The sequence below is a fragment of the Argopecten irradians genome, chromosome 14, assembly GCF_041381155.1.
Source record: "Argopecten irradians isolate NY chromosome 14, Ai_NY, whole genome shotgun sequence".
Taxonomy (NCBI): domain Eukaryota; kingdom Metazoa; phylum Mollusca; class Bivalvia; order Pectinida; family Pectinidae; genus Argopecten; species Argopecten irradians.
This window is the reverse complement of record NC_091147.1, coordinates 22950663-22965996: the sequence shown is the minus strand read 5'-3', so window position 1 is coordinate 22965996 and position 15334 is coordinate 22950663. Positions and strand designations below refer to the sequence as shown.

The 15334-nt window shown below is 35.0% G+C and overlaps 1 protein-coding gene across 3 annotated transcripts in view; it reads left to right on the top strand.

Moving 5' to 3' along the window:
• Positions 1–15334, top strand: part of LOC138308361 (myosin-VIIa-like) — a 38587-nt gene that overhangs the window by 5766 nt on the left and 17487 nt on the right. For all 3 annotated transcript variants that reach the window (XM_069249354.1, XM_069249352.1, XM_069249353.1), the window contains 10 exons: positions 2754–2855; positions 5454–5672; positions 6029–6115; positions 6369–6464; positions 6874–7040; positions 7335–7452; positions 7777–8079; positions 8531–8758; positions 9045–9454; positions 10149–10318. In XM_069249354.1, the coding sequence (XP_069105455.1) occupies positions 2754–2855; positions 5454–5672; positions 6029–6115; positions 6369–6464; positions 6874–7040; positions 7335–7452; positions 7777–8079; positions 8531–8758; positions 9045–9454; positions 10149–10318 (1900 nt within the window). The remainder of the gene's footprint in view (positions 1–2753; positions 2856–5453; positions 5673–6028; positions 6116–6368; positions 6465–6873; positions 7041–7334; positions 7453–7776; positions 8080–8530; positions 8759–9044; positions 9455–10148; positions 10319–15334) is intronic.

The window sequence follows — 15334 nt, the reverse complement described above, 5'->3', positions numbered from 1 at the left end:
CCTCACGTCCTGGAAATTTCTTAAGTCATAGTTTGTCAGGACACCGATGTTTTCTGGTAATATATTACATAAATATGAGGGAGCTATGTTGTGTTTAATATTATAAAAGAGGGTTAATTTTCTTATCTCTCTCCGTTTAGATAATGGAAGCCATCCAATTTCTTTATAAATAAACTCTGTTTTGGTATATATTGGTAGTCCTGTAATAATACGGGCGGCATCAAGTTGTAAATTTTCAAGATTATTAGATTTTGTGACACCACAATTATCCCAAACTTCACATGCATACTCTAAAATAGGTCTTATATATGTTAGATACATTTTTTCTAATTTTTTTCTGCTTAGTAGAAATTTCAATTTACGAAGTGTTGCTATATATTTCGAAACCTTCTTAATAATTTCATCTATGTGTTCAGACCATTTAGCATCGCTACTTAAAATTATTCCTAAGTGTTTGTGTTTGTGTGTGATTTCTATTACTGTATTGTTGAATGTAAAAAGTGGCTGGTAAGGGAGATTTGAAAGAGATACTAATATAATTTCTGTCTTTTTGGGGTTAAAGGACGTACTACTACAGCTATAGTCATTGAGGGGTCATTCTAGGAAAGGGCTTATATAGGCATAGACTGTTGCCCAATCCTTTTGATTGATTCAATTAAATTGATTGAAATGAAAATTCTAAGGTGTTGCTCCTTTTGTTCTAAGAAATTAGACCAAAAAATGTAGCAAAATGAAGCTGCTACGCAATGACCATTGAAGGATGCACTTTCATGAAGGATGCTCGATGAGATAAAAACTTCTAACTTATGTAATCAGTACCTGGCAAACTCTTTGGTGGTTTCATTTCGCGATCCCTGTGTTACTAAAGGTAAAATGAGACATATAGCGCTTCGTCTGATTGACGCCAGCAAAAAGGGTATCAAATTTAGTCGCCTTTTACGATCTTGCAAAGGGTATAGCTTGTGCAATTCTAACGCCCTACCTGAGACGATGGTAACATTGATGGTTTTCTGTAACAATGGACAAAGGACACATACAGTCGTATTTGATCTGTATTACCTTAATGCTTATACAGTTTCTAAAATGCAACATTGCGTTTTGTGTACATATTAAACCACAACTCTCATTATTATATGTCCTACTCTTTCAAAACGGATAAGTGGATTTTCCGAAAAATATTATAAACATATTAATTTTCTCTTTGTTTCTGGCTTTCTGATTGGCCTATTCATTTTTTTCATTCCACGATGAAAAAAAATCCTAGAATGGCGCGGAAACCCGACGTTATCGTGACGTTACAATAGAAACATTGACGTTGCGTATTGATTTGGAAAAAATAATCCCTTTGACCAAAATCAATGGAATCGTACGTGTAAACATATTTTATTTTATAAAATAGCCTGGAAAATTAATTATAATTATTAAAGTCACTATTTTTTAATTTTATCGGGGTATGAAATACATTTTGTTCGCAAACTTTTGTGAGAATCCGCACAGTTTGCAAACAAAATTTCTTTCATACCCCGATGAAATTAAAACAATAGTGACAATGAAACAATGCTTTAATGATGATAATTTCAAGGTTTGGTCGAAATACGTACCGGATCATCACATCCTACTCTTACAGTAAAGTCGGTAATATTTGAGTACTTATAAATGATAACACTGTAGCCTTCCTGCAAAAATTCCTAACACTCACTTCCTATTTCCTCCCATCTCCCACTTAAATCAATAACAGTCCCACCCCCAATATTAAGTGTCCTAACGTCTACATACACTCTCAATAGGTTTATTTGTCAAACTTTCGAGTTTAGACGTAAATTTCAAGTTACACAGTCAACATTTCGAGTTTAGAAGTCGAAATTTCAGGTTAATTATTCGACATTTCGAGCTAATAAGTCAAAATTACAAGTTAATAAGTCGAAATTTTGAGTTTTGAAGTCGAAATTTCCAGTTAAAAAGTCGAAATTTCAAGTTAAAAAGTCGAAATTTCGTTCGGGTTTAGAAGTCGAAATTTCAAGTAAGCAAGTCGGAATTTCGAGTTAAGAAGTCGAAACTTCAAGTTAATTAGTCGAAATTTCGAGGTACCAACATGAAAGTACGAATTTATTGGGAATACACATGACCCTAAACCTCTTCCGTAGAATAGTCTATTTCACATTTTGTTTGTCATTTGAAGTTATCATCAATCTCTCCTGATATACTAGAATTGAAAATAAAAAGTACTGTATAACATGGAAAGTGAGGTTGCAAAATCATCTAAGCTCCATTTTTCCAACAAGTAAATTTGTGACAGGGTAAAAGTTAATGCTTTGGGTTTGTTCCAAATAATTCGCATCTTAACGATTTTGTCCACAATTTTAAATCAATTTAAAAACATGTCCTAGGTATAATCTGATAATATTTTCAAATGAAATATGGTAATAAAGATATTTACTTTTATCTAACAAAATAATATCATCACAAAGGCGATAATCAGAACCAATAATGCTTTCCTGGATTTTAATTTTCAGACTACTTTACACATCTATATAAAAAATGTCCTGAGAATATTTGAATGTAGGGTTAAATTGTGTACAGAGTGAAATGAGATAACCAAGAGTAATGTTTTGTTTTCACACATCATTATTGAGTTCATGTAATAAATTTTAAATTGATAACCACTCATCTAAAAATATCTTTTAAAATAAATATTTATGAAAGCAAGTATAAATGATTTCATAGACATTATGAATTGAATTATGTATTTTCAGGAACGTCTTCGTGAGATGGAGAGACAGATTGAAGAGGAAGAGAGCATGGAGAAAAATGCAGCTATCCAAGAGAAAGAACAGATTGTCAGTGACCTCAAATTGGTACATCTAATTGCCTCGTGTCATTAGGACCCCGCATCGAGATGCGGGTATCCTATAGTAATCAGCTTGTCCGTCCGTCCATCCCTCTCTGCGTTTTTCTTGTTACCACCATTTCTCAGAAAGTACCGACAGGATATGTCTTAAATTTTAAAGGAAGGTTTACCTTGGGTCATAGTTCTGCATATTGCAATTTAGGACCGATTTGTCAACACGCTGTCCGTCAGGCCGCCATCTTAGATTTTGAGAGTTAAAGATTATTACCGCTATTTCTGTACTGAAGGGATCTGTCTCAAATTCGTAAGTTTTCTTTAGGATTTAGATGTTCATACTGCATTTCGGGACCAATTGATTAGCATGATGGCCGATACGCAGCCATCTTGAATTTTAATAGTTGAACATTGTTTACCTCTATTTCTCAGAAAGTACTGAAGGGATCTGTCTCAAATTTCATATGTAGGTTTCCCTAGTGTCCTTGTTGTGCATATTGTATTTTCGGATTAGTCAGTTAACATGATGGCCGACAGACAGACAGACATCTTGAATTTTGGTTGTTGAAAATTCTTACCTCTAGTTCTCAGAAAGGGATCTGTCTCAAATTTCGTTGATAGATTACCTAGGCCCCTAGTTGTACATGTGTATATGGCATTTTAGGACCGATCCATCAACAAGATGGTCAACAGGCAGCCCTCTTGGATTTTGATATGTAAAGCAGAGAAAAGATCCCTCTTTCCAACATAGATTATTATTTGGTAAGCGCCAATATCCCTTTTATACTGTCATCAGTCAGTTTCTAATCGTAAGGCGAGCAGGGACTTTTCTGACGTGTCAGTGTTCTAGTTTACGTTACATGATAAATATTCGTCTGTATACTGTCAACAAAACATTATTTACTCATGTACAAATATTTCGCATCTTCGTTATTTCCTACATATTCGCTAATACAGTAAAACTACCTTAGTGACCACCTCTGTATAAAGGTCAACTGTTTATAAAGACCACTTTGCTACAAAGACCATTTCCTCTGTTTCTTTGATGGTTTGTATAGATCATGTTAAATGTATATAAATTTGTGATTAAGGGTTTTTTAACTAACAATTATTGCATTCATATACAATTATTTGCTTAAACTTTAAATTGCAATCCAAGTTGTTCACAAAATTATTTTATAAATCGCAGAATTAATACATACTAAGTTTTAGTTGAAAAAAACGCAAGATAATGAAATAAGCATTTCACACTACTTGTGTCATCTGCAAGTATAATTGAGAATGGTGCGAAACTCCGATACATTGACGTTGATTGATTCGGAAAAATAATCCCTTAGAAAACCACTATAATTTTACATTTTATCACATAGATTACAAAATTAATCAAAAGCATTAATGTCACTATTTCTTTTAATTTCATCGTGATATGAAAAATATTGTTTGCAAATATGTGTGAAATCCGCTACTCAAAAGATACAAAACTAATACCTGCTTTCTCTCTTATGAAAAAAAAACTATTTGTGTTGAATTACAAAAAAACTTAGAAGCGAAGCAAAACTACAACACCACAAAAGCTACAGTAATAAGTTTGACCAATCAAGGGCCTTGAATTCGTTTCCATGGTAAGAAGTATTTCAAAACTATTACTTTTTTATTCGGCGTACCCCAAAATACCCATTTATGTCATGTCGTTTGTATGTAATCGTTTATGTGTTGTACTGTCTATGTTGCGGATGGGCTACCGTACCAGAGTGTGTGACCGAGATTAGTTCATGGCGCACACGTGACTTCGTGCAGTGTTAGCAAACACATACGACAGACTTGCGGAAGCCGTGAATGACCGAAATAGTGTAGTTGTCGTTTATGAATATCTAGGAATACTGAGCTTGCTTCTATTTTTAGTTAAAATATCATCATCGGAGTTTTAATTGAATATATCAGTTCTATAATATTTCGTTGTCATTTTTTTGTCTATCGACTCGACGCTCGTCCTACGTAAAACTATGTACCATTTTCTATTATGTAAAATATCTAAATATCCATCAGGGGCCTCCATTTTGTTACCATGACAACGAATATTTTTCATATGTGATAACATGCTATTCATAATCCCAAATTGCTATCATATACTGCTTTTCACTTTAGTCTTAAATTGGAAATTGATAGCTAGGTATATTACAAAAAGTGTTCCATCAGTAAATGTTTCAGATATAAGGTATAGAATCTAATCAAATGACAAAAATGGATATTTAGTAAATAACGTCCCATTTTGGTATGCTTGTGCAGATAGCTCTAGTGAAAATGAGCACGAAGATTGAAGATCGTTTGGGCTTTTTAAAATCACAAAAATAAAATATTATGGTTATTCTAGAGAGACAACTAGTAACGCTTTCGATATGCAAAGCCTGAACAAAATCGGGCTGTAGGCAGTTTTTATGGGATTTTAAGCTTGAACAGCACCTTTTAAAAACGAAATGGGTTACAATTTTCGTATTGTATTATTGTTGACTTAACTCCATCAAAAATGTTTTAAAAAACTTAATTGAGTCTGGCTGCTTGACTTAGAATAAAAGAAACCCCGTTTAATGGCCATGACCTTGATGTTTTGTAGGACTTGGAGAACAAGAGTCAACAAATCGCCGGTGAGAATAAAATAGAGGATTTCAGTGGTTTTATGGTACCGGAACTTCCTGAGGACGACGAGGATCTTTCCGATTACCAGTTCTCTAAATTTGCCAGCATGTACTTCCAGGCGAACACCTCACATACATTCATACGCAAAGCACTCAGTGAGACTTTATTGCCAATAACAAACGATGGAGACAAACTGGTAAATCTTGGATGATTTTCAATTTGCATTGAAAGACTTTCGATTAGTTTATTTTGGTATAATTGTCTATGCTCGATAGGGTATGGCAAAATCCAGGCATACATGTAATGATAGGATATCTCCCCTTAAAATCCCAGTCTTTATTTCTTAGATAGGGAAACTTATTGTCTGCAACATACTGTACTTAGTTTGATAGCTCTGAGAATATTGCTTTAGTTATCATACTTTGGTGGAGACTATAATGAAAAATAATAATGTTCATCATGATTGAATATTCAAATATGTCCAAAATAACTAAGGAATTTTTTTTATTAACCTATTGCGGTTTTTTTTATCTGGTATTGGTCTTATTTTAGGCTGCTCTAGCTGTGTGGATCACTATCCTAAGATTCATGGGAGATTTACCAGAACCCAAATACACCACCATGCCAACAGATTCCAGGGTAAGTGTTACCATATTAACATAATTCACTTAAAATACCGGATATTTAGATATAATCCAGAAATAACGACATGCTCTTTGTACCAAAAACTATAATTACCCCCATGATATGCATTTCTAAATAATACCAATATGTCAAGTCATGAAGTAGAAATAGGAAAATAATACGAAATAGAATACAATATATGAAATGATGGGGATATCATGTGTTCAGGGTTTTTCTGAAGTTTTACCGTGTTGCATGTGTTAAATAGGATACTACTCCTGTCATGACAAAGATCTACTCAAAACTGGGACGCAGATTTACCAAGAAGGATTTAGAGGAAGCCCAAAGAATGGGACTTGACATTGTAAGTGATTAAGAGATTCATTAACATGTTTTTAACTATGATATAAAAGGAGCTTGTAATCATTACGGGGAGATTGGCAAAAATGTGAAGATTGTAACCACAGGTGGTGTTTTGTTTTAAACTCTATGTTATTATATATCGACTAAACTCGGGAAAGGGCGCAGTCGGTACTACTTATTAGTTATACACTGGTTGCATTCATATAATGATGACGGGTGTAATTCTCTAGGTCAAGGTCCCCTGTATGTTGTAAGACAGGTTACAACTTACTGTACAGTAATGAAAGCGAAAATTGTATGACTATATCTGGTAAATATGAAAGTGTGCTCGTTGATTCAATTTCAAGGAGTAGGAACTTTATACTTAGAACTGAGAAACATGACATATGATTGCACTCGATGTTTTACAGGAAAGAGAACCGTTTCCCACGGGGAAAAGACGTAGCATGGGAAACATATTGAGGCAGGATTTTGATGATAGTTATGGAAGCAACGCTCTCCTGGAGGAACACCCCACGTCAGACTTAGAGAAACTCCACTTAATCATTGGGCATGGCATTCTCCGTCCTGAACATAGGTATATTGTCTATTTTGTAATTTATGTAGCAGTTTATCTCTCTTTTTTATTTGAGAATGATGTAAAACTGCATGCCTGGATAAGATTTTAATCCCAAAACTACTATGGAATAGAAGTTTATTGTTATTTTCAAAATTTGACAGGAATTGTTGGAAAAGGTCTTGTATTAATCATTTACATGGTTCAAATTCAAAATGAAGAGACAGGTTGCCAGAATTATACAAAAAGTACACATAACATCTAATGTTGTTATTGACAACGTTATCAACAGAAGCAATGTGTTTTGATTGACAGGGATGAAATTTACTGCCAGATTTGCAAGCAGCTGACTCAGAATCCGACCAAGAGTAGTCATGCCCGAGGCTGGATCCTTCTGTCCCTCTGCGTGGGCTGCTTCGCCCCTACAGACAAGGTAACCATAGCAGAATATCATAGGATGTTGTAGATATTTAAATATTGGTGGGCTCTAACGTAGGTTTATATCAATTGCCTCTGTTAAATAAAAGTACATGGATAACAGAAGAATATCGTGATGTATACCAAATGTTTCTGTTAAAGTAATTTTTCCCTGTCAATTACATGCTATCGGATAAAAAATAAAGATTCTTGAGAAAGCCATGATTGAGGTATATATCTATATATATGCATAAGCTCTTTTATTGTAATATATGTTACTATAAATATTCTTCTGATTCAAAAATTCTGTTTTGTACTCAATTATATCTTTCTGATTTAGTTCCTGAACTATCTAAGGAACTTTATACAAGAGGGCCCTCCAGGATACGCGCCATACTGTGAGAGTCGTCTCCGCCGTACCTTTGCTAACGGAACTCGTAACCAGCCCCCTAGCTGGCTGGAGCTACAAGCCACCAAGTCTAAGAAGCCGCTAATGCTATCCATCACTTTTATGGACGGCAACACCAAGACCCTCCTCGCTGACTCTGCCACAACAGTGAAGGAACTTTGTATGCAGTTGTCGGAAAAGATTGTCCTCAAAGACCAGTTTGGTTTCTCTCTTTACATTGCATTGTTTGACAAGGTAAGAAAAATAGCTGATAATGAAGGTTTATTTTTTTGTACAATTACTGAATCACTCTCTCCTATGGTGAAGGCTCTGGGTTCTCCCCTGGCCAAGACACAATAAAGTCTGTGAATAAAAGTTTCTGTTTCAACTAAGTGATCAGGATAAAAGGAATAGGATGCCCTTTGTCATTATAATGTGATCAGGTTGAGTGTGTTGTTCTTTGTCTTTGGCGACATGCCTCAGTGAAATAGCACCATAAAAATGGCATAAGTCCCAATATTACAAAGGAACACTGCATTTATATACGACAGCCTCCCAAATCATAGATCTTCACACACACACACATCACATTGTATACAGGCCTGGTGAGGTCATTTTTAAATGACCTTAACTGTTAATAGGACATTACGCCTAACCAGCCAGCACTTCTAGTTGTTTTTGTCTGATTCCTGTATCCCTATTGTAGGTATCGTCTCTGGGCAGTGGAGGTGATCATGTGATGGACGCCATCTCACAATGTGAACAGTATGCCAAAGAACAAGGTGCACAGGAGAGAAACGCTCCATGGGGACTGTTCTTCCGAAAGGAGATCTTCGCTCCGTGGCACAATCCAGGAGAGGACAGCACTGCTAGCAATCTGATCTTCCAGCAGGTCGTACGTGGGATCAAGTTTGGAGAGTATCGCTGTGATAAGGTTTGTACTGTATTTATCAATAAATATATATATCATTATCACAAATACGCACACGTGATCAAAATAAAACCTATTATCATAAATGGCAGAAAACTCACAAATTATAAATAACATGATCGTTAACTATAACTTGATCAACACAAATGTACTAAAACTGTTCCAAGCCGGACAGTTTGAGACGTGTTCGGATTATTAAGGTTCCATTGTATTAGAAGCAATTATCATAATTATGTAACTTAACCATTCAAATCGTAGTGAACCATGATCTTAACCTTGTTGTTTCCAGGACGATGACCTTGCCATGATAGCTGCCCAGCAATACTACATAGAATATGGCTGTAACGCTAACCCAGAAAGACTTCAGTCTCTCCTGCCGTCGTATGTACCTGACAGCTCTCTTCAGAAATCTAACGCAGTCGGGTTTTGGATTAATATGATCATGACAAAGCTAAGGATACCGTACTTTGAGAGAATCGAACCAATCAAGGTCAAAGAGGACATAGTCAGTTATGCAAAATACAAATGGCCACTTCTGTTTTCACGATTTTACGAGGCGTATAAGTTCGCAGGTCCGAGCTTGCCTACGAACGATGTGATTATCGCTGTGAACTGCACAGGAGTGTACATTGTGGATGATCAGGAACAAGTGTTGTTAGAGTTGTCTTTCCCTGAGATTACCGCCGTATCAAGTAGTAGGTTGGTATAATTGGGTAAGATGATAGAGGGCTGTAATTCTGGGACAACATAACTTTGCTTTTATAATTAATCAATTTCTCGTGAATATTTAGCATTTAAAAGTGACTATAACTTGTGGCCTTGACATGTAATTAAAATCCTTGTGGGTCTGACCTCCGGAGCCATATTCTTGCAGATACTTTTCAGTGACCTTTCTGTTATTTATATTTGAACACATTTTATTTCAAAATATTATTTGAAAAAAGGATTGAACAACAGGCATAGCCTATTTGAGTTATATCCCTAAGTAACAACTAGTACATAGCAAAATATATAAGATACACAGTGTTGTTTACAATGTATAACAGTGTAAATATATTATAATTATCAGATGTGAGATTTGAATGTGGAAGTTTATAGTTACAGATATTTTTTTATTAATGTTTAATTGCCAGTTTTTAAAAGGTTATTGGTACTGAATCCAGTATTCAATGAAAGGTTTCCCTCCACCCATAGCATACAGACCAAAAATGTCCACATCGGCTTATTAGCCATTGGTCATCCACCCATAGGTTTCTGGGGCCAGTCATGGATACTGGATTCTGTATTTAAAGTAAGATTGTTAAGGGGAGTAAGCCAGTTTTGCTGTATCTATGAATCTAAATCTGTGATGTTGAACTTTCCGACCATAACTTGTCATCTTTATGATCCCCAGCACGGGCAAACTGCACGGACAGAGTTTCACACTGGCCACCGTAAAGAGAGACGAATATATTTTCACGTCGCCGAATGCTGATGATATGTGTGACCTTGTGGTGACCTTCCTAGAAGGTCTGAAGAAACGTTCTAGATACGTTATCGCTCTCCAGGACTACAATTCCACAGGTGTGCTGCAATATCTGTTATAATTATGTTCTGTTTTAACAATAATTTTGAATTTGAAAATCAAATTATTTAATTTGGACAAAGTTATCCAATGACTCTATTATCTAGATTTTCAGATTTCTGCATACCGTACTATAGTTGATTATGTACACTGGTCAAAAATTTGAAATTAGTAATTTAACTAAAAATGTGAAAATACCATTTTGGCGATTAACTTACTGATAAGAGAAACTGTATTTCTGAATTGGCAAGGATTAAATCAGCCTTACCAGAAAACAAAGTTTATTGAAAGTTGAATTACCTTTAGTGACAACATTGTGTTCCACTTTATTGACTCAGATCACGCACATACATTAGGTCATATTCATTTCATAGTATCATCTGTCCACTAAAGATCCTCTGTTTTTTCCATGTTTAAATCAGATTTGTTAATTATTTATGCTCGTTTTATGATCTAAGTCCATGTAACGCCTTCACTGAAGGTAGGATGTTAGACCTGTGCCTGCTTCCACGTTGCATGATCGTAAAAGGCGACTAAATTTGGAATCTTAATTTTGAGGTTACTTATAAATATACTTTATTTTTGATCATTTCGAAGTTTTTTAAAAGCTTTAGTGAAAATGTTTATTACCTGATCTGTATGTCATCACGATCTACTTCAGATATGAACATCCTAGGGTCACATTTGCTGGGTCGCGTGCATATATTGGTCACATTTAGTGAATGGTTTCGTGTTAACTATGCATCTTCTTGATTTTAAAGCAAGTGTTAAAGCTATTTAAAGTTATTTTAAGAAAAAATAATAAGCAAGACTTACATTGCAAGTATGATGTTAGAATGGTGCCTTCTGCATTATTGCTTGATCGGAAAAGGCGACTTAATCTGGGATCTCAATTCTAGTGGCTACCTAGATAAAATATATTGAATTTCTGTTTCATACATTACAAAGAGAAGGTTTTTTTTCCTCATGAAAACTTTCCTATCAATACAAATCAGTTTTTGTCAAGATAAAACTCTCTTATGTTGAACGCTAGATGTTAAATACATAATATTATTTGCTAAAGCCACTAGATAAAGACTAATTCATTTCCATCACCAACCTCATGTAACCCTAAGATGCAATCATCATGATACGTCATTTACGATCATGCAGTGGGGCAACAGGCACAATTATAACATCCTACATTTATTGAAGATGTTGCTTGAAATATGCTGATAAATAAGCATATATAATTTAAACCTGCTTTAAACATGAGAAAACGAAGATACCTAGTGGACAGATGATACCATTAATTGAATATGACTTATTTTATGCACGTGACCTAGCCAATGTGACCCTAGGATGTAATCATCTTTAGCAGGTCATGTCAAGATCCACATGCAGCACTAAACATCAATCTAAAGCTATCAAAGTGTTGCAAACTTAGTTGTGAGCAAAAATTTAAGATCTTTAATGCTAAAATAGAACAAATACTTAACGAGGTCACTGTGACCTACTTCATTACTTTTCAAATATTTTTAATATTGAAGTAATTAAAAATGTGAATCTTCACCCTTTTACCTCTGAAATTACTATGAACCCAGAAAAAAAAATCGGATATTCTGAATAGCATTAAATATGCAACTGTCCCCAAGGTACCTTCATGCAAAATATGATTTGCTTAACACTGAGTGGCCGGATATTAATCACGAGTGAACTCCCCTCCCCAGCGCATTTGACTTCCGGTGAAAACATAAACAGTGTGTCTGATTATGATGCTCGTTCTTCTTCTGATGAAGACGAAGACCCATTCCAAGAACTTAATGATGCTATAGGTAAACAGTTTCAAATTCATTGTCTTATCTCGCATTCTCCATTAGTGACTTGTTGATTATTGTGTTCATTGGTGAAACAAATCTAAACAGTTATTTTAACCAGTCGCTATTTGAGATTTAAGGCTACTGATCCTACAGAAAAGACCGAAACAGAAAGGTGGTGGTCTGATGTGTTTTGTTAACTCATGCTTACCATCTAGGAGAAGAGCTGATCTTGAACTTGAAATAGTGGAGAGTATTGTAATTGAAGTCATAGTGAATGACCGTAAGTGGGCAATAATTGGGACTTACAACCCTCCTGCTAATGCCATAAACCTTGTTTATGATGACTTACTATGTAAGAACTTGGACAGGATAAGCATTCACTATGACCATGTCATGATGGTTGGTGATCTTAAAGGGACATGAACCTAAATAAACCACGTAAATTTGAGTAAAATACATATTTAAGACGTGTCAGATACCTTACTAAGTAATATATATCAGTTATTGTGCAAACGTGTCAAATTAAATAATTATAGTGGAAATTCCATCTTTCTGTATTTTGAACCAGTCCGGTCGAATTTTGTTGACGGAGTGTGATAAAAATAGTAGTGTTGAAACGTGAATGAAGCGAACACAAACGAATTCCGATAGAAAACAGAGTATACTGTACGTCAAGAGTCAGTAACGTGCGCGATTGGGCCCTGTCGAATGAAAAGTCTCGTTTGACTTATGACTGATCGTTCTTACGTTAAATACAAATTGTGTTATAACAAATATTAATAAATATGCTTTAAACTTCATTTGTCAACCATCGTAAATTAGAAAATAATTTTAAAATGTGGAAAACTGATATTCCTTGTCATGTCAGCAAGTTTGTTGTTCATTATAACCTCGCTCTCTGCCAGCTTTCGTTTTGTATTCCAAAAATAGAATATGATGGTCTATTTTCATCATTTTCGGTGTAGGTATTCCCCACGTTTTCCCGTCGTTTTAGATAACTAATCATGATAATAAAATGTTAAATAAACATCTGAAAACCATATCTAAGCATACGGAACACCTTATTTAAGGTTCATGTCCCTTTAATATTGACATGAAGGACAGTGATAATGAAAATATTTTTAGCAACATCTGTGATATTTTTTATTTAAAAAATCTGGTGAAATAACCAACATGTTTTATGAAAAATTGTAGTCCACTAGTTGATGTTGAGAAACAGCCACTCTCTTTTATTCACTACTTTTACTTTTAACTGTGGCCTTTGTGACTGGCAAAATATAATTTGTATTGTTTTCAAAGGCAAAAGTAGACACATGCCTACTGCAAAGAAGAAATTCCGTAGTTTTAGAAATTTTGACAAAAATTGATTCCTTGATAATGTTTCTATGATTCCGTTTTATCATCCCCCGCGAAATGCGTTTGCGAGGGATATTATTTTGGGCTCCGTCCGTCCGTCCGTCCGAGATTCTTTTCCGGGCTATAACTCGAAAACCGTTCAACGCAGCTCCTTGAAAATTTCTATATACACGGGCCCTAGTTGTGCCTTATGCTATTGCGGATCTTCAATTTTGTGATTTTTTTCCGTTACCATGGAAATTTAGTCAAAACTACCAAATTACTGTTTCTTTTTTTCCGGGCTATAACTCCAAAACCGTTCAACGCAGCTCCTTTCTGTATATATCAGACAAGGGCCCTAGTTGTGCCTGTTTGCTATTGCGGACCTTCCATGTTTGGTGTTTTTTTCTGTTCCCATGGAAACTGAGTCAAAATACCAAATTACTGTTTCTTTATGTTTCCGGGCTATAACTCTAAACCAGTTCAAAGCAGTTCCTTGAGACTCTCTGTATACAACAGACAAGTACCCTAGTTGTGCCTTTTGTTATTGCGGTTCTCCCTTTTTTATTTATTTTTTTTTTTTCTAACCATGAAAACTTATTCAAAATTATCCAATCGCTGTTTCCTTTTGTTTCCGGACTATAACTCCTAAACCGTGCAAACCAGCTCCATGAAACTGAATATAACAGACAAGTGCCCTTGCCTTTTTCTATTCCATGTTAAGTGTTTGTTTTCTGTTACCATGAAAACATAGTCAAAAATATCAAATTAGTGTTGTTACTTTATTTATTTATTTATTTATTTTTTTTTTTTTTCGGGGGGGGGGGGGGGGGGGGGGGTAACTCTAAAACCATTCAATGCAGCTCCAGGAAACTTTCTGTATATACCATATTACTGTTTCGTTTTGTTACCTGCTATTATTTTTGTCAGTTTTACAATACTCACACACATTTAAAGTTATACTTGATTAATTGTTACTGTGAACTTGATGTGTTTGGGTTTTTATACCAACTGAAGGGCGCGGGAGATGATACCACGCTTTCTGGCTCCTTGTTGCACATATGTATTTGATGATGTGGATGATACATACTGGGCCCATGAAAAACCTCAATGTTATAGATGAGCATGCTTCACCACAGGAGAAAACTAAAAAGAGAAAGAAATCCCCATTTTTTTAATCATTCACTACGGAAGGCTATTTACAAAAAGATAATGTTTTTTTAACTCTTTTAAAAGATATAGAACCTCAGAAAATATGGAAAAATATAGGAATCAGAGAAATCTTGTTAAAAAGATAAAGAAGATATCAATAAGGAACTATGTTTAGAAAGATGTGTTGGAGGAGCTGAATCTAAAGATTTCTGGCCTATCATTATATCGTTTTTATCCAGTAAAGGTAAACCTGGTCTTAACGATATTATTTCAAAAGAAGATGAAACTATCTTAAGCGATCACTCAGATATTTGAAATAAATTTAATGATTTCTGTGTCAATGTGGTCTCTAGAAATGATGACAAACTCGTCACTGACAATATCAGAGATCGCATCGGTAGTGATACTTTCTTTGAATTTCAACCTGTTTCGCCTGTTTCTATTGTAAATCAGAAAAATATATGTGAAGAAAGTCACAGATATACATATTTAGATGGGATTTCGCCGAAGGAAAGTTATTGACCAGTTAGTATTTTACGATGTATAGAAAACTTTTAATGACCAGCTGGCAAAATATTTTATTGATACTTTTTAGCTGCTTTCCAACCAGGATATGGGTGTCAGTCGACTCTGTTGAGACTTGTTGAGGACTGGTGTCGTGCTTTGGACAATCATGTGTATGTCGCTGCCATAGTTATGAACTTGTCTAAGGCATTTTACTGTCACCCT